The sequence below is a fragment of the Papio anubis genome, chromosome 6, assembly GCF_008728515.1.
Source record: "Papio anubis isolate 15944 chromosome 6, Panubis1.0, whole genome shotgun sequence".
Taxonomy (NCBI): Eukaryota; Metazoa; Chordata; class Mammalia; order Primates; family Cercopithecidae; genus Papio; species Papio anubis.
Window position 1 is genome coordinate 11740842 of NC_044981.1, and position 27157 is coordinate 11767998.

Below are 27157 nucleotides of genomic sequence, written 5' to 3' on the forward strand. Positions count from 1 at the left end.
ACGGCAACATCTCTTAAATTGCCCCAATCTTTTACTCTCTAATCTAATTATGAGCACTTGAAGGTAGAGACTATTCCAAGTTCAAAACCTTCAATCAATTTCCTTTGCCTACAGAACAGAAACAAAATCCTTAGCATTCATGCCCTTCAACATCTGACCCCACGTCTCTTTCCACACGAATCTCCTGCTTTTCCCCTCTTTGATACCTTTGTTCTTGCCAAACTAACTGTACTAAGTTAAATAGTGTCCTCAAAATTCATGTCATTCCTGGAATCTCAGAATGTTACCTTATTTGGAAACAAATGCAAATGTAATTAATTAAGATGAAGTCATACTGGAGTAGGGGGCCTTAAACCAACCTGGCTGATATCCTTGTAAAAGAGGAGAAGAGGCACATATCTGCAAGGAGGGAGAGGTAAAGACAGACACACAAACAGGGAAAACGTCATGTGATGACAAGGCAGAGACTGCAGTGATGTGTCTACAAGCCAAGGACTGCTGGCAACACCAGAAACTGAGGAAGGCATGCAGCAGATTCTCCTCTGGAGCCTTCTGAGAGAGTACGGCTCTGCCAGCACCTTGGTTTCGGACATCTAGCCTCCAGAATTGTGTGAGAATACATTTCTGTTAATTTAAATCACCCAATTTGTGGCGCTTTGTTATGGCAGCCTAGGAAACAAATATGCTGATCTACTTACTCATGGTGCCCTGAGCCTGCCTTGGGCTCAGACATTTCTCTCCTTTGGCTCATTATTCCTCATACTTGGACATCACTTGCTGTCTTTTCTATCCAACCTTTGCACCCCAGCTCAAATCTCCAACTCATTCATCACCTGTTCTAACCTGTACAGTGGGAAGTGACTTTCCCTTTAGAAGTATGCTCATGGCATTCATTGGACCTTATCCTGCACTCTTTGACAGCACCTTGTGGCTTATTCTTTGACTTTTTACTATTTTCATGATGGGAATATTGTCTTTTATTCCCTGCTAGCCCAAATGGTGCCCACTCTGTGCTCAGCACATGATGAGATTTTAGTGAATATTGGCTGTTGTGTTAATGCTTTGGCAGTGATGCAGCATCACTCTTTAAAACGAGAATCCCATATGTGTAGCTACATGAAACACACAGTCTCCAGGTTTTCTCCATGGTCTCTAAAGAAAGTGGCTTTTTAATACCCGACATGAAGCACTTCCGGGTGGTGCTGGTACATTGAGAAGGTGGGGCAAGGTGGGGCATTGATTCTGGCTGCAAAAAGGAACATCTGGTCATGATCCATTAGTCTGCTCTGTGATAGTTCAGAAAGCATGTTCTCCCACATCTTGAGGTAAATAAAGCCCTTACTCTCTTGCTTCTCTTCTTCTGATCCACTTGCCCTGCTTATGTTCTAGGCCAGTGTTGCAGAGAATGTAATTGAGGCCAATATTTCTTTAGGCAGTACGGAGGAAGGGCAATCCTGCTCACCCAGCAGGGAGTGAGATGGGGCTGGTGTAGTGACTCATATCATTGACATTTGCAAAGGGAGGCCTACTGTTCACTAGCGAGATGCCAAGCAGAGTCTCTTTGTTGGGCCCCTTGGAAGACTGACATTTAGCCAGCAATTCTCTTTGAGGGAACAGGGGCAGAGAGGGGAAGTGGAAGGAAAGAGGAAGAGAAGAACCTTTTGGAAAAACCTGATGTGACATTGTCAATATTTGGCAATGTGCTGTCACCTTTATCAATATCCTACTGATCACTACTTATCAATATCCTTTGAGATCTGATCTCCTTCTCTGACCAGCCATTCTGAGCTTTACCTTTTCTACTGTTACTACACTTTGTGTCTGTATCATACAATCTCTATCAAATTATATATGTAACTGCACAACATTTTTTTTTTAAAAAAGAAAATACTTAGAATAGAGGTCACTATTACATGAGCTTAAATAATTTATTGCCACTTTTATGCAACAGAACAAATGGAATCTTTTGCTATACCTAGTATAAGACAGCCTTTTCGAAATTGGGGTGGAAAGGGTTATAATTCAGAGACCTAGGTTTGTATTCAATGGTGTTATCTTATAGCACAGGAGGCTGAATAATGGTCCCCAAAGATGTCTACGTCCTAATCCCTGGAACCTGTGAATATGTTAATATGTTACCTTGCATGGCAAAAGAGACATTGAAGATGTAATTAAATTAAGGATTTTAAGATTAAGAGGCTAACTTGAGTTATCTGGATGGGCCCATTGTAATCACAGGGATCCTCATAAGAAGGAGGTGGGAACAGCAGAGGCAGAAAAAAGGTGATATGAAGATGGTGGAAGCAGAGGCTGGAGTGATGTGCTCTGAAGGAGGAGGAAAGAGCTATGAGCCAAGGAAGGTAAGTGGTCTGCCTGGAAGAAGTAAGGAAACGGAGTCTCCTCCAGAGACTCTAGAACGAATGCGACTCTGCTAGTACCTGAATTTTCTCCCATACAACCCATTTTGAACTTCTGACCTCCAAACGTTAAGATAACACATTTGTACTGTGTTCAGCTATGAAATTTGCATTAATTTGTAATAGCAACAAGCACACCACTCTGCTCTCTCACCCTGTTTATTTATTGTGTGTTTACTGCTTATCTTCCCCACTGGGATGTGTATATAGTCCATAAGGACAGAGCATAACCAAGGCTCTATCTTCTCCCCACACACTCTCAAAACTGCCCTTGAACAGGTCACAGCAAGTACCAAATTGCCAAGTCCAGTGGAAAGGTCTGACTCGAGTCCTCTTACAAGGTCATCATATTCACCTCTCAGCAGCTTTGGACATAAAATACTTCCTCTTTCTTGAAATATTTTTACACTGAGTTCCCGGAGACTACACGGCATTGGGTTTTTCATCCTAGCTCCCTTCTTGGTGTCCTTCGCTGAATCCGTCTCCCTTTCCTCCCAACCACTGAAGGCTGGAGTATTCCAAGACTTAGTCTCCTGGAATATCTTATCTAACCATAACTACTCCCCAGGTGATTTTATTAAATTTAACTTTAAAAACAATCTGCATAAGGAAGATAATCAGATGTATGTCACCATCCCAGAAAGCTACCCTACACATGTCCAAGCTAGAGCAGTATGCCCAGCTGCCTGTTCCACATCTTGACATCATTATCTAATAGGTGTCTCAAACTCACATGTCTAAATGGAACAATTGATTTCCTTGTTCATAATCCTTGCACCTCCCTAGCCTCTGTATCCACATTCCTTCCCTGAGGCTTAGGCTAAACATCTTCTATCTTTCTTTTTGCCATATGGATTATTAAGTATATATATGTATGTTAGGGAGGTACAAAGAAGGCGTCCCTGAAGAGGTGACTTTTTCTATCATACTCAGAATAAAATGCCAACTCCTTGCAAGTCACATGAGGCATAATCTGAACCCTGGCTACACCCTCTCATCTCCTCCCTCCTCATTCTGAACCAGCCACGCTGGCCTTCTTGTTTTTTAGAGATGCTAGTATTTCCTTGGAGGCTTTTTAAACTTGCTGTTCTGCCTGCCTGAGCCTTTCTTCTGCCAGAATGTCCTGTGGCTGTTTCCTTCACTCTATCCAAATTTTTATTAAAATATCAGCTCATCATAGAGGCATCCCTTGGCCACCATGATTTCCCTGTACCCTGTTAAACCTGCTTTTTTTCCACACACACACCCACTCATACACCGCTCTGTTCTCTCACCCTGTTTATTTATTGTGTGTTTACTGCTTATCTTCCCCATTGGGATGTGTGTATAGTCCACAAGGACAGATCTTTTCGATGGTCTTGTTCATTGCTGCGTCTTCAGCTCTTAGAAGAGGGCCTTGTACATAGCAGGCATCTGATAAATACTTTTTAGCACTTCCTTATGTTAAAATCAAATGTCTTGCTTATTATTATACATCTTAGCTATATTGCATATTAGATTAGGTATGTAATATCTCTTTTAAATTTCTTAAGATTAGGGACCATATTTGATGTTTTTCTTGTCACCCACATAAGGACACAACAACACAAAGCACGTACGAGTGATTTTCTTCAAATGCATCATTCTTCATTTTGTCTTTTTGATTTGAACTCAGCAGTGGAAACCATCTGGGGGCCTTCTTTTCAAGTGTACGTTCAGTTATGTCAGGTGTTCTAGGTAAGAGGCCCATAAATGGAATTTGGAGGGCTCATGAGCCTCCTAAAATTGTACACAAAATTTTATGGGTATTTGTGTTTTCCTGGAAAAACAGTCTATAGATCTCTTCAGGTTCACAGAGGAGCCTCTTCCATAAAGGTTGAAAACCACTGAGTTGGACCAAGATATGCAGACTGGGTGACCTATGCCCAGGGCTGGGGCTGAATTGAGGGTGAGGAATCAGGAAGGGTGGGAGGAGTTTGCAATGCTTGGGATGAAGGGTGGCTGACCTTACTCACCCCTACTTAGCAGCCCAACAATTTCACACCAAGCTTATGGGTGGCAGAGAAAAATCTGTGTTTGGGTCTGAATGCTAATAACAACATCTTGCATGCTATGACTGAGGAAGAAAGTAGAAGATTTTAAGTTTTACTCCCTGGGCATTTTGACTTCCCAGCACATCCCTGGGAGAGGGCTCAAAGGCCATCCAGGCCAACTAGCCATGCCTTGCTCATGAGTTACAGCCAGGCCAGGACACGTGCGGCACAGAAGCCCTCCTGTCCATGTTCTTCCTTCAGCAATAACCATGTCCCTCCGCATAACACCACCTATGCCACTGCCTTGTATTAGCATTAAGTCAGTATTTCAACTTTGTGTGTGTACATTAGACTCAACCAGATTTAAGACTGCCAGATGTCAAAACCCTCATTCAATGTCAATCACAGTGTCACACAGGTAGTGGTGCTTAACTACTCTTTTTCAAGTGAATAAATGACAACATATTAAACAACTAGGTGGCTGTATTTGGGACTTTCTCCAATTTTAAGAGCCAGGGAAAGTCCTGTCTCTCAATAGCAGATTGTTTTGAAACCCCCATTAACATCAATGAAACTTTTTTAGTTTTAGGACTCTGTGATCATGGATTGAGAATAAGCCAGTGGATCTTGGCTGGGAGTTCTCAAGTTTTACATGAGAATACCTTATATTCATGCAGTCCTTGACTGAAGTTTGCACACACATTCTCAATAATCATGTACCATTTTCAAAGATAGAAGGGGCTCTGAGGAGTTCTCTGATCTATTTCACCTCTCCTTTGGGGCAACCCGAACAATTTAGGTTGATTTCCAGAGAAATAAGTCCCCCAGCTCCCCTCCGGTTAGGATCTGATAATTTTCTCAGTTACTGGGAGTCCGCTTACTGCTATTTAAATCTGTCTGCTCTGATTCTACCTTTAGTAGGCATTTAGATAAGACCTGAGGAGTTAATATTTTCCTGGCAAAACCTGAAGGAATACTTTGCTGTTCTTTCTCTTGTTTTATGAAGATTGGAGAACTGTTTAGCACTAAAACAGTCAGATTGATCTACTTTAATTAAGGTGCCCTGTCCACGGTGGATGCAAATATCTCACTGATGTTTCTATTTAGTCTGAATACACAACAAGGGCAGGAAAATGTCTGTTAGAGACACAATCCGCTTAGAATAGTCCTGCTGCAATGACAAGTTTCCAATGAGCTACAAGGGTTGAGCTGGGAGCGGTCCAAAGACTTGATTACTTATGAAGGTCCTACAACCACACGGTGTCCAAGGGGAGAGTGGTATTTCTTACTTTGACAGATACTACTCATAACAACTGGGGCAGCATCATAAACGGCAATGGGGAAAATATTCCAAAGCTAAGGCTAAAATAGCAAACATAGGGAGTGTTGAGAAATGAAAGAAGCTTTCAGGACCGCATGGCGCTGGTGATGGAAGGCAATTGTTCTACTGTGGAAAGGAAAAAGGAGCCATACAGGGAACAGGGCCAGCCCCACGCAGAAGCACTTAGTACCAAATGTCCAGCCGGACTGCCCATCATTACTCTGGCTGCCATAGTGGCGATTTCCCAGAATTGTATTCCTTCCTTTGGGCCATCATGGACAGGCACTGGCAAAATGTGGGAAGTGTTAACAAACTGACATAGTAGCAGCCATTTCTACCATGAGTTCACACTAGTATTTAAGAACTTGGCAGAGAACATTCCTTGAGGCAATAGGCCAAGAAGATTTAATAGTGAGGACAGAAAATGTCCAGAACAAGGAACACAGTCTAGAAGACAGAGATGAGATATAGTTATTAGGACACTAAATTTGGAGCAGATGTCAAAAGAAGGCAGGAAGTTTGGGGATGACTGCGTTAGGGACACCCAAGGCCAGTTTTGCTGATACCAACATTTTTCCTAGAGATGGATCTGTTGAGAGTTTCTTCAATCAAATTAAGAGAAACACAGAAAGGTCTGTACATGACCTAGGGTAGCTTCCTCCTCCTCTTCTCTGCTTGTCACCATTGTTCCACTTCCTTTGACCCTTGCTCCTTTTCTCTGAGGGATTCAGGTTACTTGAATGACCAAAGGGCAAAGGATAAGGTCCATAGCACCCCTCAGCTTGTGAGGCACAAAAATATGTAAGGATCTCTGTTGCACAGTATTTGCCTTGCTAATTAGCTCATGGATGTGATGTATGTTATCCAGCCCTCTGCTTCCAAAATTATCACAAATCCATATGGCTGTTTACTTAGCAAGGTCACAAATATTGGGCACCATCATCATAACTATTTGAAAGAAATCCAACTTTCTATCAACCCTAAAGTGTTGGGGGGGAGATGGTAGTCATTATGAAAAAAAAACTACAAGATAAGCACACAAACCTTGAGAAGGTGTTTGACAGGTGCATTTGGCCCCACAGAAAAGATACTTACAAGATTCTGCCTTTTTATTATTTTAGTAACAGCTAGCTCAGCCAGTAGTTTCAAATCCCTTCATTTTCTTAGAATTTTGGCTTAGTAGCATACAGATGAGGATTCGGGATTTTTTTTTTTTTTAAAGTAAGAATTCACACTTTGCTATACTGATCAAGCAAAGCGAGGTCCTTTTGACTGCCTGGTGAATTATGAAACAAAACCAAATCGAATCACAAGTTCTGGACTTAGTGTAGCAAAAGGCAACAAAGGGTGCATTAGCCTCAGATTTCCATCCTAGCTGTGCTTCCTATGAATTCAGTGGCCTCACGCACATTACTTATCCTGTCCGAGCTTTTATTTTATTTTTTTATTTGTAAAAATCAGGATTATAGTAGTTCTCTAAAGAAGGCTGTGTGAATTAAATGAGCCCATAGCTGAGAAACATGCTTTGTACAATATAAAGTACCATTTCTTATTAAAAAAAAAAAAAAAAAAAGGGCAGGAATATTCACGACATCAGTGTTTCAGATTAACATTCATGGGAAACTGGGAAGGTGAAGAGTTTGACAAGAAAAAGTTGAGAGGAGGAGGGTTCCTGAGAGGTCAGACTTAGTTAACGCAGTTCTGGTCCTAAATTCTGAAAGAGTTCAGAGCTGTAGTCTATTAGTCAGTCAATCATCAATAACTCACTGAGCACAAAATTTAGGCTGAAATTAGTTTTTTTCTGGAGACCAGGGCTCGTGGCAGGGGCAGTGTTAGTGGACTGAATTGTTTTTCTGAGTTGGTCATCTTGTGAGTTTTAAGACCATGGAAAGGTGGGCAAGAGTGAGGGTAGAAGAAAGTCTGTGAGTGAATCTTTGAGGAGTCTTGACATGCCACTTCCTTGTGCCTTTCTCCTGTTTTTTTTGTTTGTTTCTGTTTTTTTTTTGGGGGGGGGGCGGGGGGGTGGAGTTTCGCTCTTGTCGCCCAGGCTGAAGTGCAATAGTGTGATCTCGGCTCACTGCAACCTTCGCCTCCCGGGTTCAAGCAATTCTCCTGCCTCAGCCTCTTGAGTAGCTGGGATTACAGGCGCCCGCCACCACGCCCGGCTATCCCCTGGGTTTTTAAATGTCATTAGCTTTACAGAATCTGAGACCTTTTTATAATCTCCTGATTGATGTGGAAACACATTTGTAAGTATTGAGAAGCTGAGTTAGGTCTTTGAACAATTACTTTGTTCACATTGTGCCAATGACTCAGTTATCCTCCTCCAACCCAGACCTGGACAACCTCATGCCAACCCTGCTTGTCTGGGTCCCTGTTACTGATACTCAGGTTCTAGTGACCTAAAAATCTAAGAACAGGCTCTGTTTACTATTCAGCCTCTCTAAAACACAAGCCTGAATAAAAAACCAAATGGAAATGTATTCCTAGAAATATGTAAATGCTAATCCCATTTGTGATGCAGAATCATGACAAAGCGTGTTACTTAAGTAACTGCTGCTCAGCTATGAGATATTCTTTGGATGTTGGGGTGGGCTTTTTTTTAAAGCTTGCTTGATTTCATCCATACATTGGAAGTTTATGACATATTTGCAGAAATCGCTTCTCTTTCAGGCCTGCCCTCTCAGAACTGTGTGTCTTTTCAATGACTTCCTAAGCAACATGGCAGACTCTCGCCTGGACATCTCCTGTGTTCTCAGTAGACTCACTGTAATTATAGCACTGGCTTGTGTTCATTTTGTACCTTCAATATGCCCTTTAAATAAATAGTGATGGGGTGGAGAGAGAGGGTGAATTGGATGCTGAGAATTGAGACATTTGGAAACATAAATAAGGCACTTTGGAGTTTTCAGTACAGAGGCTATTGGTGTTCTATGCTCACTGAATCTTCCCCTCACTCACCATTGCATGATTCAGCCATGCTGGGATGACAGTATCTAGGACCTTGGGGTAAATGAGATCTCGATTGTAGAGAAAGAGGATCCAGAATGCCAAAAATACAAACTGGAAAATAAAACAAAAAAAATAGCATCATTAGGCTTGGCTTTCTAAGATAATCAAGGAAACACAGCTAAATAAAAACAGATAACCATTTTAAAGATATCTTACATATACCTGATAGGAATGTAGAACATATACATTATAGAAATTCTACAATAAGCATTCTTCCCTTCATTTCATTGCTATATCTGCTCTTTCTGGGGATTCCTCAATGTGCCAGAGAGTTAGAGATCAATTGTTTGTCATCGTGGCAGGCAGAGAAGATATGAATAAACAGGATTCCCAGACCATTAGTCATTTATTTTAACCAATAACTTCTTTTTCTAAACTTTCACCAGGAATGCTGAGAGTAGGCACATGGAGTGGCTTGAGTCATACATGTTCCTTGTCCACCCTCTAAATAGGCATGGCTAGGGGAAGCAGGAAGGCTGAGAACCATAAGTGCCAAGTTCTCAGGAAAGTGCACAAGCTAGTTGACTGAGGGCTAGATCTCCCTGGTGCTCAGAACTTTGAATTTGATCTCCTCTTGTACTCCTTGACTCTCTTGTCAAAGCATCTATCCTCTATGCTACAAAGTCAACGCAAAGATAAGGAAGTTAAAAACTATTAAACTTCTGATCTTCCTATCTTCTGACATTTCAAAGGCTCCATTTCTAAGCCTTAACAAAGTAAACAGACTTCATTGTTGATTTTAAAAACTTGACTATAGCCAGACTTGGTGGTTCACGCCTGTAATCCCAGCACTTTGGGAGGTCAAGGCGGGCAGATCACTTGAACTCAGGAGTTCGAGATCAGCCTGGGCGACATGGCAAAACCATGTCTCTACCAAAAATACAAAAACGTAGCCAGGTATGATAGCACACACCTGTAGTACCAGCTACTTGGGAACGTGAGACAGGAGGATCGCTTGAGCCTGGGAGGTTGAGGCTTCAGTGAATCGAGATCACACCACTGCACTCCAGTCTGAGCAACAGAGTGAGACTGTCTCAAAACAAAACAAAACCCCCCAAAACCAAAAAGCTTGGTCATTAGAAGATTTTACATGGGCAGAGGTAGAGGTATCCTGCAAAGTAATAGGTATCCGTGCTGTGTTATCAGAGAACTCATTAGTGCTTGGAGAGTTGCATTTTGCATTTAAGTTTGAAGTCTCCGTACTATAGGAAGCAGGACAGGTAGAAGAAGGTAGTCATTTCTAATTATAGGCCCTGCTGGGCAGCTGGCATGCCTGATCTCTGTTTGTTTCCATTCTAGCTAATGAATGGAAAACATGAACAGTGTCATAGAAATGTGGACAGCATCAGCATACAAGCTTACTGTCCCTGGCATATGTCTCACTTCTTCCTGACATCCATCCACTCAGCAACATCAATGAGGCACCCACTGTGTACCCCATACCAGGCTATCTTTCTCTCCTTGGTTGTCTTTTCCATGTGCCACCTTTGAAGGTCTCATATCTTTTTTCAAAAAAAAAATTACTTGATGGTTTTCCACTTGCAGAAGTAACATATGCTTATTGTAGCAAGTGAAACAAGATGTATAAAAGGGGAAAATTAGTCATCTCCCCTCCTAGGGCTCTCCATTCCCATCACCCTGATGGAACCAAGGTTGTCTCAGTTGTATTTTGATTAAGAAAGGTCTTTCAAACTTCCCCATTAGACAGCAATAAGGACATTGTACCAAGCCTTTGCAGAGGTACAAAAGCTAGTGATAAATCTGATCACTAATGTGCCCTATTTCCTAAAGACACTGGGCAATGTGGTGCAGTCCCCAGACAGGACATTGTTGTAAATGCAGTGGGTGTGGTTTCCTATTATGAGCTCCCAAACAGCTTGGCTGCCCAGGAGAAGCTTTTGTCCATATGTACATGTCTGTTAGATTATGCACACATCTTTGTAACTTACTGTGGATACAGGGAAAGCCAGTGTGGCGAAAAGCAGGTCTCTGAAGGCAGTTAGGAACTTAATGTCTTTTCTCCCTTTGATTCTTTTCAGCACATCATCCAGGCAGGTGACCCCGTAGAAAACGGTCTGCAAGAGCTAAATCCATTACAACAAATGAGGGCATTTTCATTTGCTTTAATTAATACCTTCTTCACTGATGGAAAACTCCATCCCTCTGGGAGTAATGTGGCTTCGAGACGGGGTGGCTGTTGAGTTGTTTTGGGGTTGAGAGCCAATTCAAGGGTTGGGCTTCCAGCTCATTGGGTCCTGACCCTGCTCGCTAAGACTGATTGAGTAAATTTGTTTAGGGGATAATAATGTGTACAGTATTTAGTGTAATGGACTTGAGCTAACATGGAAACAAAATAAAGAGTCAGCCTAAAAGGGGAACGTAAGGAGATAGATATCTTGGGGGCACAGAGGTTGGAAGAACCAAATAAACAGCTCAAAGGCAAAGAGGCAGATACAGGGTGGACAGAGTCGGAGTCTTCCTGGGAAAGAAAAACAGGAAAAATGCCTGGTGCTGAAATCTCACTAGAGAAACTGGAAACAGGTCAAGAGCACCACCATGAATCTCTGCGCTCTCCCAAAAAAAACACACAAAATGGTGCCTTGCTTAGCCGAAGAAGAGCCGGTGCACTTTCTTCCTTAAATAGGGCACCTGTAGGCCTCACAAAGGCAATCTGGCCGCGGCAGCAATTTACATCCAAGGGGACAGAGCAAGCCATGAGCTCTGGTGGGTTACTAAGTGCTGTGTGGTCCCCAAAGCCAGGACAAAGAGAAGGAGGGTATTTTTCAAGAAAGTAATATGATATGGAAGGCAAATTTTGTACATTCTTACCGCTTTGCACAATTCTGTGGTTTCTCATTTAAGGACTGGTAGGTCATGAAGATATAGAGTTTGCAGGGGTTTAAGTTAGGCTTTTGACAGAATCCATCCAAATCCTTAAAAGCCCTGGACTGGTATAGAGGGGTAGTCTGGACTCTGCTTTTAGGGTATAAGTCAGGAAGGTTCTAGAGCCTGGGATGCTGGGCTGGTGATTGATCAAGGTGGCTGTTGGGGAACAATCTCTGAGCTCTGGACTCTCGGAAAGACCTAGCAAAGTCAGCCACGTGCTGTTCCTGGGCTGAGGGGGTGGGTAGGAGAGGATACGGAGGTGGATCAGACCAGTTGCACCCATCACCCTGGAGCGTGTTAGAAATGCAGGACCTCCATCCCATCCCAGACTACAGAGTCAAGATCTCTGGAAATGGGGACCAAGAGTTTGTTTTTTAATAAGTTTCTCCAGAGCTTGTTAAAGATTGTTTATCCAGGGGGGATGAGGGGAAAAATTGAAAAACTACCTATTGGGTATTAAGCTTATTAGCTGGGTCACAAAATAATCTATACTTATATGACAAACCTGCAAATGTACCCTTGAATGTAAAATAAAAGTTAAAAAAAAAAGAAATTTTTGGCCAACCTTATTAAGACACACTTTACAGAATATAAAATACAGGTTTTAAATACTGAAAAAGATTATTTAATCTTTACGTAGGCTAAAGTTCTAGAACCATTGAATGAGACACAAGTTTAGCACTCAAAAATCTTACTACTCAAAACCATGAAGCAGCCTTTTATTCATTACTTGGTATGTGCCAGGCACTGAGCTATGTGTTTAATTCTCATAACGACCTTATGAGCCAAGTCCTATCATTAGACCCCCCGCCCACCACCATTTTACAAATGAGGAAACAAACCTGCCTAAAGCTTCCTGGCTGGTAGACACCAAACCCAGCAGTCCTGCTCTTGAGCTAGACTTTTAAAAAATAAAAAAAAATTATCAGGTTTCTGAGCATAGTTCAGATAAAGCATTGTGGGAGGTCAGAAGAGAGACAATTATCTCCAGGTGGGAGAATGAAAGACAACTTCACAAAACACCGAGGCCTGATTCCCACCCCCAGAGATTCTAATTTAATCAGGCTGGGGCTAGGGCCTAGGCGTTGGGATTTTTAAAATCCTCCCAGGTGATTCTAATCACGGGCGGCTGAGGCTGAGAACCACCTGCCTGGAGGAACTTCCGTTTGGAAATTCAGACCCTGCAGTCTCAAGAGAGGCGGGGCTGGGGAGATGCAGGCTGTTGAGCCCTTCTGTGGAACAAGATTGCAGGAAAGGGAGACAGGAGAGAGGGGAGAACAGAAAAGTAGGCAGCAAACAGCAGGGCAAGGTCCTTGTCTAAGGGACAGGAGGAGAAGGGGACACGAAGGTACTAAAGAATGACCAGGGGGTAGAAGAGCAAGAAGATAGGAAATCATGGGCCCTGGGGTGGAGGAGGTTTCGAACCTGAAGAGGGTGTCTCAGGGAGGGGTGGGGCAACAGCTTTAAATGGCATGAAGAGGTTGCCACCCTAATACTTCTCATTATTGCTGGTGATTTTCACATTCACACCCTCAGGGCTGCAGAATTTGGATGTGCAGTCACTTGCACAGGGAGTTGGGAGAAGCTCCCTCCTCTCTCCCTCCCCCACCAGTAGCCTCACCTCACCCTGGTTTCACTTCCAGCTGCTCAGGTCGCAGCAGGCCAGGCCGCTGCCGTAGTTAGGAAGAGCAGGCATGGGCTTGGGCCCAGGGGAAGAGGCCTGCGCTGTTCTATCAGCAGGGCAATTAATCCTGTCCTGAGCCTGGGCCAGGTCTGCCCTCTCTGGGGAGAGGCCGCCTCCGCCCGGCGTGTGAAGTCCATGTGACCCGCTTTCCTCAGGCTGGAGCTTCCTAGAGTCATCATGAGTCAAGCTCCTCCTGACTTTCTCCTGCCTCTCCCAGTCACAGGATGTGGAAATCGGATTGGGGGAAAGAACGCATTACTCAGCTCCTCTGGGCCTTCTCCATCAATAAAAACTTGCTTCCCACCTCCAACTTGCCAATCCCCTCTCCACCCCAACTCACAAAGGCATATGGCACACGGGCGTCTCTGGATGCCCACGGTGTGTGCCATGCTGCCCTGTCGCCATCGAGCTTACTCGACATTGAGGCATCTTTGTCTGAATTCACGAGAAGTGTGTGGAACCCCCGTGTGGGGGCTCAGAAGGAGGCGCTAGGGAGCTGCCAAGGAAAAGAAATCTGCAAGAGCTGGGGTGTGAAGGGGCCTCAAGGAGCAGCTGGGGCACACGGAGAGTGAGAGGCCAGGAGCTCCACGGGGAGGCTTCCAGGAGGGCAGCAGGGACAGGTGTGCCTCAGCCCATCCCACCAGAATGGTCTGCTCATTCTCCAAGGACGATGCAATGTTTATAAAACTCAGGATGAGTTTGACTCACAATGACAGACGGAGCGATCAGGGGAGGCAATGTTAGCCATTACGGGCTGAGTTACGTCCCCCACCACCCACCACCAAATTCATATGTCGAAATCCCGACCTCTAGGGCCTCAGAATATGACTGTATTAAAGCGGTGATGAAGTTAAAATGAGGTCATGATGGCGCACCCTAATTCACTATGACTGGTGTCCTTATCAGAAAAGGAGGTGAGGACTACGGACACACGCAGAGGGAAGACCACGTGAGGACACAAGGAGAAGGTGGCCATCTGCAAGCCAAGGACAGAGGCCTCAGGAGAAACCGACCTTCCCCACATCTCCAAATTCCAGCCTCCAGAACTATGAGAAAATCAATTTCTGTTGTGTAAGCCCAGTCCGTGGTACTTTGTTATGGCAGCCCTAGGAAACTATACAGTAGCATTAAAATATGACCGCCACAACTGGCCTTCTTTTAAGACTCTTACAACAAAATTACTATCATTTACATTTCGCAACTATTTTGGCACCCAGAAAAGCCCAGACGCAACGGCATCTACTTAGTCAAAGTTTATTTCAGAGCTGCTGCTCCCTGATTTATCCTTTCTCCTGGTTCTTCCCTAATTCCGTTCCCACTGCGTGTTCTGTGCCTTTTCCTGAAATGCTGCTGCTCTGAGTTCGTTAGCTGTCTTTTGTTTCTGTTGCTGGCTGACAAACTAACACCTGCGACAAAGCTGAATTGACACTTTTCAATACTAATGCAATTCAAAAAACTGCAGTTAAAGGATATTTAGTTTTTACATTCATGTGTCTTCACAAACCCACAAAAATCTTCAAATTGTGGAAGCTTAGCCTTTCTAAGTCATCAAGCTTATTCTCTTGCCTTTAAGCCAGAGCCTCCTCTCTTTAACCTACCTTAGGAAATGAGAATTTCTTCTATTTAAAAAGTAATTCCAGGGAGGGAGATTCCACAAGTTTCCTAAGCAAGACATTACAAGTCTTATTGGATGAGTCAGGTAATCCAACACTGAACTCAGGACTGTGCCTGACTCAGCCAGGCGGGACTTTCTTATTTCTCTCCTTTGAAATGACGCAAGAATTTGCAGTGGGAGATTACACCAGAAGAAAACAGCAATTGGGGGCTGCGATGAGCCCTTTATATAATGGCGGTGGTTGTGTTTGGAGCAGGTACTTTGCCAAGTATATCTGTATTCGTATGGAATATACTATTTCCATCATCATTCATGCACATTTAACTTAAGAAACTGAGATTAAAGGATGAAATAAAGAACACAGGAGGAGAAAGAATGTGCAGAACACAGTTGGGAATCATGAAGAGAAAAATGAGACCAAGAGCATAGAGGGACAAGTTGGAAAGAAGTACCAGAATGCTTGGCTAGTGTTTCATAGCTGAGGACAGTGGGCGTCAGTACAGCAGTCGGGTGGCGGTGGGATAAAATACCTTCATGATGGGATGGCCTCCCTAGAAACGGGCTCATGCCTGTTAGAACCATGTTCTGGTCCTTCACTCATTCAACCGACGGAATGTCAGTTAGGTACCAGACATTCACGTACCATTCACGGAATGTCAGTTAGGTACCAGAAATTGTCGGTTAGGTACCAGAACATAATACAGGCCTGGGAAAGTTCTGTGTTAATGTCTTTCTCTGGAATTAGGAAAAGAAGAAGTGGAAGAAGATGATCGAGAAGGAGAAGGAGGAGGAAGAGGAGAGAGAGAAACCTTTTCTGTATGTTTGGTATTTTACATGATGCAGGTCAGGTTCCGTGGGAAACAATCGGAGATTCTGAGATGTGCCTGCAGGATGTTCACCGGGGAATGCTCTCGGACATCTACGAGAGAGAAAAAGGGAGCAGGATTGAAGTGGGGAGGCTAAGTGCTGTGCAGTTGCGTGGAATCAGCTGATTCCTTGAGAAGCTCTGAGCTGAGTTTCTCCTTCAGAGCTGTCCTGGAGTGCGGCCTTTGCATCCCATATTGGATGCCAGTTATCGCAGGCAGCAACCCCAGGGAGGGGCCTAAAACTTGGTCAAGGCAGCTCCTTTCTGCTGAGGGCAATTCTGGGAGGGGATCTCAGCTTTGCACCATCGGCAGCGAACACTCCTTCTGAGAGCTGGGGACTGAGTATCTCAGTGCTGGGGAGGTATGAGGATCTGGGTGCCTTATCAGAGTATCCACTACACATGAGAAAACTGAGGCACAGAGAAGTTAGGCAACTCACTCAAAATCACACAGCATGTGAGCACAGCCAGTGTTCTGGCTTCAGAAGCCAGGCCTTCAATCACTCATCTCTATACTGTGTCCAAAGAACCTACCAAAATGCTGTCACAGTTGCTCAATAACTTATAGCTGCTTTATTTTGGGTGCTGGTGGTGACTATCACATAGTTTGATCAGTCCTTACCCTTTCAGCTATCGAAGTGCATCTTTGTGAGGCAGAAATAGTTAAGTGTATTTGACTCTATGGAGCTGAAGAGTGCCATAGGGGCTGGTCGCAGTGACTCACACCTGTAATCCCAGCACTTTGGGAGGCCAAGGCAGGCAGATCACAAGGTCAGGAGTTCGAGACCAGCCTGGCCAACATGGTGCAACCCTATCTCTACTAAAATACAAAAAAAAAAAATTAGCCAGGCGTGGTGGCGCATGCCTGTAGTCCCAGCTACTTGGGAGGCTGAGGCAAGAGAATTGCTTGAATCTGGGAGGCAGAGGTTGCAGTGAGCTGAGATTGCGCCACTGCACTCCAGCCTGGGGGAACAGAGTAAGAATCTGTCTCAAAAATAAATAAATAAATAAATAAATAAATAAATAAATAAATAGTGCCATAGATTTCTTAAGGTTGGTCCCCCAAGTGTTGAAGTGCGTGCCATACTGTAAATTCAACCCCATCTTCTCACTGTTCACAGGCTGCCTTGGAGTTTAGAGCCATAGAGGCCTCCCAGGTCCTCTGTTCCCCCAGCCCTAGGCCAGCATCCCCAAGGACCTATGTGGTATTGCCACTGTTGTCATCATGAGAAGTTGAGGGTGATGACGATGGAGCTGCCTGGGGCTTGGGCAACTTATGAAAAGGGAGGGAAAGGTCATGCTTCTGTTGTTGAAGGGGGTGTTGGGGGCGTGGGGAGGGAGGGGCCCACTCAGAATCTCCCCTGGAGATCCCAGTTATGTGGCCCCACCTCTCACAATGTTTCAGAAGGAAGTTTGTCTTTAAAAAGAGGAAATCCTATTAAAGTGAATGAATTCTATGAGCCAAGTTGTGGCTGCTGAGCCTTGCCCTAAACCCCCTAGTTCATATTCCTTGGGATTAGGGACAGTCCCTGGATGGAACTGGAGTGGACAGAGAGCAAGGGACACAGCATTTGTGGAGGACTCAGGCACTGGATGAGCTGAGCCAACTTGAGCAGCTTGAGGACAGCCATGGCACTGCCTTGGTCTCACGCTCAGCCTCTGGGGTTCCCCATTCTGCATGGCTGGCTGCTGGCTGCTGGAGCCTGCAGACTCTACCACCAGGACTGCCTGGTGCCTGTGGGCAGCTACAACAGGGAGGGCAGTGGCTTGACAGTGGCCTTCTCCAGCTGGGAAGACGGGGCATGCAGCTCGGGGAGGCAGAAACAGGAGCTATGAAGGGGAAGGGGGTGGATGACTCCTGCTGGCCTCCACTCCCTGCCAACCTAGGTGCTCAGTGAGGAGACTGATGTTCTACTAAGTCACCCCCCTACATCACTTTCTCTACCCAGAGAAGTTCACCATCACCTCCCCATGTTCTCTCCCCTCTGTCCACCGCCTAACACCATGCTGATGCCATTCTGAGTGCTTCCCACCTGTCAGATCATTTCTTCCCCATGGCTACCCTATGGTTAGGTACTATTTTTATTTCGGTTTGACAGATGTGGAAATGAAAGACACAAAGAAGTGCCTAGCCCAGGGTCTCAGGGCCAGTAAGCAGCAGGACTGAGGTACCACCCAGAGATCACAATTGTAACCATTGTGAAATATCACCTCTCCCTCCCAGCAGATAATCAGTGGCCCCTTCAGAGTTCGGTTACTCCCTTATTAGGCAGAGACTCCTATCTGTCCTCTCCTACCTTAGTCAGAGATGGGTCACTCTGACCAATTCCCAAAGGCACCTTAGCTACTACCACCAACCCCAGGGGAGTAGCTCAGTGCAACTCCTGTCTGCCTCCCCTTCCAGTCCCCTGGGATAGCTTCAAGGGGAACTGGGGCAATGCTCAAAATGCCAGCTGGCACCAAAGGGGGCTTTGCTCTTATGAAGGGGACACAACTGATACTCAGCCAATTAGAAATTCAAGCTGTTTACGAGGAGGTGTGTAAATTTCCCGGTAAGCAGGATTGGATACTAACTTCCCCAAGCTGAGGTAAAATAAATAGAAGAATGTGAGAGCAAGTTGTGAGACCTTTATGACTTAATAAACACAACCACCAATTAATTAGTCACGAATGAACACTAATTAATCCTTAGGAAACACAACCATTAATCAGCCCTTGAGATCTCGAGAGCCAGACATTTTCAGGTCCAATATTTCACCTTAAGCAACATATTTGAAATCTACATTAAATGGATCCTCTGAAATACACTCAACCCATCTTCACCAGTTGGGAAGCATTTCATTAGGTCGCACTTTCAAGATGACTCCTAACGGAGCTCAGAAAGAAAATCACCACAGGTAAGCCCCTCTCCGCTTATTTATGAGGGCCAGAAAATACCAGAAGAGAGGGACTGCTCGACGATGCAGAAAGGCTGAGGTCACGTCAACGTACCAAGTTGCACCTTTATAATATGTGGGTATCCTGTGCCAGTCACTGTGCTGAATTCAAGGTAGAAATACAGACACTTAGGGTTGGCAAGGACCTAGGAGAAAAAAACTTCTGTTTTGGAGCCAAAGTTTGATTGGAATGTTAAGACTCACATGGCAGGGAGAGAGGGAATTAGAAAACAATACTGTACAGAAATCAGCAGAGACTGAGAGATGCTGTGACAATCAGAGAAAGGAAAAGGAAATTTGGGCTGGAGTTGGTCAGCAAAGATTTGGGGGGAGTATATGTGATTCCCAATGTTCTATGAAAGAAGCAATGTGGTGAAGAGGGGTAAGTAGGCCTCTCTTCTAAGGATAGAGAGAACACTGGGCAGAGAAATGACAGCAGGAAGCCCAGGGACCAATACTAGTGAGATGCAGTCCCTACTGCAGAAGAGACCAGCCTCCCAGGGAGAGGGAACCTGAAGGCTGGTTGGGCAGGTGAGCCCTTGAATGGGAGTTTGACATTGGGTCCACGAGGCAGGAGGGAGCCACTGTGGTTTCCTGAGCAGCAGACCACACGCTTCGATCCAGGTCATGGTATAAAAAACAAACCAAAACCAGTGCTTTGAGAAGATTAATTTGGAATCTGAGTGGCTGGATTGGACCGTGAAAGGACAGTAAAGAGATGATATGGTCATCCAGGTAGGCTTAATATGAGCCTGGAATGAGAGAGACAGTAAGGTTGAAGAAGAAAGGATGAACTTAGTAAAAGGAGAAACTAATAGGATTTGGTAGCAGATCAATTAGGGAAGCAACATTGGGATTAACACTAGGAAATGACAGTATCATTGACAAGATAAGAGACTTTTCTCACTCTTGGAAAATGAGGGCTCTTGGAAATGTAGGTGAGCTAGAATTAAAAAGTCAGGATCAGGCCGGGCGTGGTGGTTCAAACCTGTAATCCCATCACTTTGGGAGGCCGAGGCAGGGTGGATCATGAGGTCAGGAGATCAAGACCATCCTGGCTAACACGGTGAAACCCCGTCTCTACTTTAAAAAAAAAAAAAAAAAAAAAATTAGCTAGGCGTGGTGGCCGGCGCCTGTAGTCTCAGCTACTTGGGAGGCTAAGGCAGGAGAATGGCGTGAACCCGGGAGGCGGAGCTTGCAGTGAGCCAAGATTGCATCACTGCACTCCAGCCTGGGTGACAGAGCAAGACTCCATCTTAAAAAAACAAAACCAAAAAAAAAGTCAGTATCAGTTGTGTATGTGTGTGTGTGTGTGCATACAAAGAAGTAAGGGAGCTGGTTAATGAGTGCGGTGATAAATCTATTCTTAGCCGCACATAGTGTGAGGCAGGACATTCATACTGGAATTGGATTTGATTAGAAAGTCAGTCCTGACTACAGACACGTGTCTCTTCTAGTTGACTGTTTTTCACAGAAAGCCAATAGAGACACAGAACTTAAGGGTGTGTGTGTGGTTTTTTGGTTATTGTTGTTGTTTACTGTGGTATTCCTAGTTCTACAAAAAACATTTTTTGTTTTGTTTCTGTTTTTTTTTTTTTTTTTTTCCATAAAATTCCATGATTGAAACAGGCAGTCACCTTGAAATTTTCAAACACACTAGAGCTGTGTTCAGGGTTCCAATTTTTCAGGCCAAAATCAAGAGGCCACTAACCAACCAGTGAGGAGGAAGCAGCCCCTTCGGGCCTCTTTGATTTTAACTCTCTCCACTTCCACCTCCTTAGCATTTCAGAGTGTCACAGTTTCTGATCACATACATTCTCTGCTTGTCAAATGAGGATTATGATTCTGAAAACAGATGTTTATGTGGCACCCAAGATTTTAGTCAAAAACCTCAAATATTAATTCACATCCCCAAATGATTCCCCATTCTTAGTTTTTAACTTTAAAAGTATTTTTTTTTTTCCTATTCCTCAAATATTTTTCGTAATCCGCTTTTCTCCCATTCATTCACACTTCATCAGAATGCAGTCAGCCGGGTTAGGAAGACAAGAAAGGATTAAGTCATAAGCTTGGTTTTTAAATAGTTGAAAATGTGTATTTGCCATTCGGTTGGGTGATTTGTCCTTTAAGATGGAGCCTGAACCTATAAAAAATTGAGGTGGGAGCTGAACATGGCAAAATGTGTTTGCTTTTCTTAGATAAATCTGTTAGTCTGTGTGTGCTGTAAAATGGCATTATTCCTTCATTGGAAATTACACTTCCTACACAACATACGCCACTCTGCCTTCTCTTCACAGACTTCCCCAAGCAAAGTTCAAAATGCCTCCTGCATTTGTGGTTAATCCCACGGTGAAACCATTAGCATGGTCCCCAATTTTGAGCACATCTGAAAAGAGCTCCAAGATGAGATTTTTTTTTTTTTTTTTCAAGAGAGCATTTAACAATGAGAAAGCACAGAAATGTAAGTATAGATCATTTCCAAACTGGGTTTATCAGAGTAAATTGTTAAGTAAACGAAAAACCCAAAACTCACAAATGGTGAAGAAGGAAGACAGATAACAAAATTGTGTATTTAATCAAATCCAAAGATGTTATGTGTAGCAGCCCTGATATTCTAGAGAAATGGATCGGTTCCTGGTACGGCCATATGGACTTACCAGATTAAGCAGCGTCAGGTATTTCCACCTTGCACCATTTGCAAAGATTTTGGGTTTCACCTTGTCTTTTCCTTCCTGTGAGATGTAATAATTGAGGAAAGTATACCAGCTCAGAACAAGGAAGTGGTATATGCATGTAGAAGTCTTCGTCATGGCTAGTGCTGACCGGCGCACGGTGAATGTCTTGAGTAGTTTCTGGCGTCCTTCTGTGGGTCAGAGCTGAAGTCCAACAGCAGGCCTGTGAGCTATAAACCACACCCCTCTGGAACTGAGAGTTCCAACATCGGCTGAATTTGGTTCTGTTTTAAGCTCCTTTCCTGAAAAACTTCAGAGACAGGATTACTGCTGTTTTTCAGATGCCTGCATTTAGATAATGATAGATAATCTGTAGATTTGCATAAAATACAACATGTGGGCTTTGAGAAGGGCAGGTAGCAATCAATGCAAGAGCTGCACATTGTACCGTTTGACTAGGGCCCTGGGGCAGGGGCATGGTTAAATGAAGTAATCATGAAATAGTAGGAAAATCTAACAAAATACTACCACGGCTGTATTCTCTTTTCTTTTCATTTGCATATAACAAGGAAGTTGCAACCTTATCTCTTGAGAAAAGGAGGAGCAGGTTGATAAACCAGATCATGGGTGTGTTTAGGGCATGAACAGTAGAAAGGAAAAGTGTGTTGTAATTTTGCTCCTGAGGTCTCTGAGATTCTAGAAAGTCTGCAACAACCTTTGATCCCCAGGGAGCAGTTCCATAGTTTCTTTTCTTTTCTTTCTTTTCCCTTCCTCCCTTCCCCTTCCCTTCCCCTTCCCCTTCCTTCTTCCTTCCTTCTTCCTTCCTTCCTTCCTTCCTTCCTTCCTTCCTTCCCTTCCCCTTCCCCTACCCCTTCCCCTTCCTTCCTTCCTTCCTTCCTTCCTTCCTTCCTTCCTTCCTTCCTTCCTTCCTTCCTTTCTCTCTTTCTCTCTTTCTTTCTCTTTCTGTTTTGTATCTATACCCTGGAGAACCAAGAGTAACCCAGGGCTGTCCCAGAAACTCCATTTGGATAGGCATTTCTGTGCCCTGGGAGGGAAGAAGCAGCTTAGGAGGTGATCGGTACTGTGGCTACCACACCAGCATACCTGACTTTAGACGTTGCTGGGAGAGGGTAAGAGTTCCTGCTCTGCCATGATTAGGATGAGACATGGCTGGGCGAGTCAGCGTGCAGGACTGGGCTCTGACTCAGGCTCCACAGAAGGGAACTTAGGAAGTGGATGCCTTGTGACATCGCCAGCTTGTTTCCCTGGGCAACTGACTCCGAGGGGTGAGCAAATCCCTCAGAGAAATGCTCCTGACACAGTTATGTAAGTCTGTAATTGGTGCTTTTTAATGACTTAACCAGGGCTTAAAAGTACTAGCAGAAAGAACTGTAGGCTGGACAAGGGGACAAAACATAAACAAACCCACCTCCTAAGAGTCAACAGACTCCCAACATCAGGAATGGGAGATGGGAGGAGAGCAAACCCGAGCCCGCCATGGAAGTCTGCATTGTAACCATGTTTTTTTCATCTGTTGGGGCTGCTATAACAACATACTGTAAACTGGGAAGCCTGGAAACCACAGAAATTTATTTCTCAGTTCTGAAGGCTGGAAGTCCAACATTAAGGTGCTGACAGAGTGCCTGGTGTTTAATGTGGGTCGTTTTCCTGGTTCATAAATAGTGCCTTCTGTCTAAGTCCTCATGTGGTAGAAGGGGCAAACAAGCTCCCTGGGGCCTGTTTTATAAGCCACTAATCCCATTCATGAAGACTTTGCCCTCATGACCTAATCACCTCCCAAAGCTCCCCTCTTCTAATGCCATCACCCTGGGCGTTAGGATTTCAACACAGGAATTTGCAGGGAATGCAAACACAGACCATAGCAAATCATTCTCAAGGGACAGGATGATCTGGGAAATGCGTACATAAAACTCTGTACAAAACTCCATAGCCTGGGCTAAATTGCAAATAATAACAAAAGCTAATACTTTTATAGTACTTACTGTTTGCTAAGCATTGTTCCAATTGTTTTACACATATTAGCTGATTAACACTCTAAATAACATTATGAGGTCAGTACTATTATGTATTAAGTACATTTTCAGATGAGGAAATTGAAGTCCGCTCTGCTAAAAGGATGTGTTCAACACTTTGTAAGAGGCAGAGCTGCCATCTGAACTCAGTATGATGGTTCATATTGAGTGTCGACTTGATTGGATTGAAGGATGCAAAGTATTGCCCCTGGGTGTGTCCATGAGGGTGTTGCCAAAGGAGATTAACATTTGAGTCAACGGATTAGGAGAAGCAAACCCACCCTCAATCTGGGTGGGCACCATCTAATCAGCTGCCAGCGTGGCTAGGATAAAGCAGGCAGAGGAACGAACATGGAAGGACTAGACTTGCTGAGTCTTCCGACTTCATCTTTCTCCTGTGCTCTCAGGATGCTTCCCGCCCTCGAACATCGGACTCCAAGTTCTTCAGCTTTTGGACTCCTAGACGTATACCAGTGGTTTGCCAGGGACTTTTGGGCCTTTGGTCACGGACTGAAGGCTGCACTGTTGGCTTCCCTAATTTTGAGGTTTTGAGACTCGGACTGATCCACCACTGGCTTTCTTGCTCCTCAACTTGTAGACGGCCTGTTGTTGTGATTGTGTGTCAGTTCTCCTAAATAAATTCCCTTTCTTATATACATACATCCTTTTAGTTTTGTCCCTCTAGAGAACCCTAATACAACCAGTGTACCTGCCTACAAAGGAACAATGTTGCCCTGTACACTCTCAGACTCCCACTTAGATATTTCTCCTCCCTATGGAGTCCCTTTTATTATTCTCTCCTCCCATCAGAAAATTATCTCGGAAAAGGATCCATATGTTTTGAAACTTGGTGGTGCACATATGAATGAATGAATGTCTCCAAGAGTGTTTTCATTTTAGACACCATTGTTTAGAGGTCTTATTCCTTTATACAAAAAAAAATCTCAAGCCTAAGTCTGCAGATGGGTAAGGATTGAGGTGAAAGTAGGAAAGGAGGGGAAGACAAAGACCCGAATCTCTGAAATGTGTGTGCCCGAACCTGGACACTGGTCCTTCACCACCTAGATGGTTTTTTCCTTTGCATCAGCCTCAATGCTCACAGATGAGGCCTCTCATAAATACTGATACAATTGTTTAAATTTATTTGTAAGAGTTTTAGTGTTTTACATTGGGATCCAATGAATTGTTAGCATTTTAATAAAGAATAACATGTAATACATGTATATCAGGATTTAATAACATGTAATATCATTTTAATACATACTAATAATTTAATAAAATGGTATTATTTTAATAAATAACATGTAATATATGTATATAAGGATTTAATCATTACATGTAATACATGTATATAAGGATTATGTTATGAATTAAGGATTATTTTAGTTCTGTCCCTCTAGAGAACCCTAATACAACCAGTGTACCTGCCTACAAAGGAACAATGTTGCTCTGTACACTCTCAGACTCCCACTTAGATATTTCTCCTCCCTATGGAGTCCCTTTTATTATTCTCTCCTCCCATCAGAAAATTTACTAATTCAACATCTGCCTTTTCTTATAAAACTTCTCACAAAATTGTGGCCAAGGAAAAATTTACATTGCAACCATATTCACATCATAATTTGTGTTCCTGGTTCAATAACCAGATCCATTTTCATGAAGCAGCCTAACCATCCGTCCCCCACCATGAGACCAGGGCTGGAGCTTTGGAGAGCAATGAATGCCATCTCTTAGCTACACATTACAAACTAATACATACCAAATGTGCTGTTTGTCCGCCTTTTCCTCTCTCCAAGTATCTGGAGGCTTCACTTCATATCCAGGAGAAGTGGGAGGGAATTGTTCAAAAATTTTACTATTTTACAAAGGAAATTTTAAACATTTAAAAATACGCATATTTCATAATTTGATTTGGATATGACACAGGCCACTTGTTACTAAGAGTGACTTTCTTTGAAACTCTCTACCCACTGGGAGTCTGCAACATGATTCTTTAATTTCACAAATACTTATTAAGCAACAACTATTTGCCAGGCACCTGCGAGGCCCTGAGGATTCCCCGAGGAAGAAGAGAGATGCAATCCCTGCCCTCGTGGAGCTTATATTCTAGCAGGAAAGACGGACATTAAGCAACAACAAAAACAGGTGTTAATCTATAATTATGGCAACTCCTGTGAAGAACAAACACAGAGCACTTATTAGAGGGGATTGCGGTGTCAGACCTGGTGTGGGTAGGGCGTCAGGGAAGCTAGCCCTGAGGAAGCCACATGTGAGCAAGGCTTATTCTCCCAATATGCTCTTACTATCCTTCTCATTCTGTTTCATGAGCTCCTGTTCCTCCACCAGCCCCTTCTGTGTTGGCATTCCCCAGAGAGCTGGTCCGGCTCACCGTTCGTTTCCCAACACATACTCACCCTAGTGATTTTATCCATGATCGTAATTTCTACCACTGCCTTCTAGTTTATGACCACATATTTTATACCTCTAGTCCAGGCCCTCTCCCTATCCCCACCAAGCTTCAAACACATCTTTGACTATCTGTCGGAATCTCCTGAAGGAGACAGCCACACCTCCAACTCCGCGTGTCTAAAACGAGTTCACTGCCTTCCGCCAAGCCAGGCTTTTCTTCTCTAGTCTCTGTCTTGTGACCGTGGCCGCACCATTGACCTGGGAGCTTGCAGTGTCCTCCCTCTTTTTTACTCCTCAAATTCAATTAACCACCAAATCCTGCCTAGTTCATTTCCCACATCAGGGTCAAATCAGTCCCTTTCTTTCCATTTCTTCTACAACTGCCCTCGTTCAAGTGGCCGCCATCTCTTGCCACCACCAAAGCAACTGTCTCCTAGCTGGTTTTCCTGAATCTAGTTTGATGCCCTAGCTCTGTTTTTCACAAGGTCAGTGAGTGATTCTCTCTGAAATGCCACATCCCCTACCAGCTCATGTCCCTTTACTACATCAGCATCACCCACAGCATCACATCCAAGTTTCATAGCTTTTAATAACCTGCCCACTCCCCGCTGTCTCTCTCCAGCCTCGTGTTGCATCCCACATTCGATGTCACTCCAACAACACTGCATTGACAGAGCTTCTCACCCACACCTGGCTATGTCACATACCAGTGCCTTTACTCCTACTGTCTCCTCTCCATGATGCCTCCTCTCAACATATCTTTGACTGGTTACGTCATAACCCTCATTTAAAATGAGCTCAGCAGCTCCCTTCTCCAGGAACCCTTCATTGACAGCCACCGCAACCTGGCCATCTTAAACAGCCCCCTCCTATCTTCTTTAACCTGCTGTGCATCCCTGCATATTGCATAATGACTAAGAATTAGTCTGTTTTATATGTCATTATCTCCTACGGTTCACATATAATGTGTTTGAATTCCTAGAGGTTAGCATAGTGCCGGACACACAGTAAGTACTTAATAAATATCTGCTGAATAAGAAAACAAATAACCCAGTTTTAAAAATGGGCAAAGCACCCAAATAGACATCAAAAGACGACATACAAATGGCCAATAGATATATAAAAGATGTTCGACATCACTAAATATCAGGGAAATGCAAATTAAAACCACAATGAGGTATATCGCCTTACACCTGTCAGAATCGCTGTTATAAAAAAGAAAGAGAAAGAAAGAAAGAAAGAAAGAAAGAAAGAAAGAAAGAAAGAAAGAGAGAGAGAGAGAGAGAGAGAGAGAG

General features: G+C 43.9%; 1 protein-coding gene across 4 annotated transcripts in view; it reads right to left on the reverse strand.

Moving 5' to 3' along the window:
- Positions 1 to 27074, reverse strand: part of ADTRP (androgen dependent TFPI regulating protein) — a 71340-nt gene extending 44266 nt beyond the window's left edge. The window contains exons 1-5 of one of the 4 annotated variants that reach the window (XM_031666912.1): positions 25213 to 27074; positions 21406 to 21730; positions 12491 to 12544; positions 10712 to 10846; positions 8712 to 8813 (exon numbers count right to left, since the gene is read on the reverse strand). In XM_031666912.1, coding sequence (XP_031522772.1) covers positions 8712 to 8813; positions 10712 to 10846; positions 12491 to 12544; positions 21406 to 21558 — 444 coding nt within the window. In that variant the 5' untranslated portion in view covers positions 21559 to 21730; positions 25213 to 27074. Of the gene's footprint in view, positions 1 to 8711; positions 8814 to 10711; positions 10847 to 12490; positions 12545 to 21405; positions 21766 to 22524; positions 23326 to 25212 lie in introns of those variants that run through there. The other 3 variants (XM_031666911.1, XM_009204447.4, XM_003897061.5) reach the window with 3 other exon arrangements.
- Between the last annotated feature and the right edge of the window lie 83 nt (positions 27075 to 27157).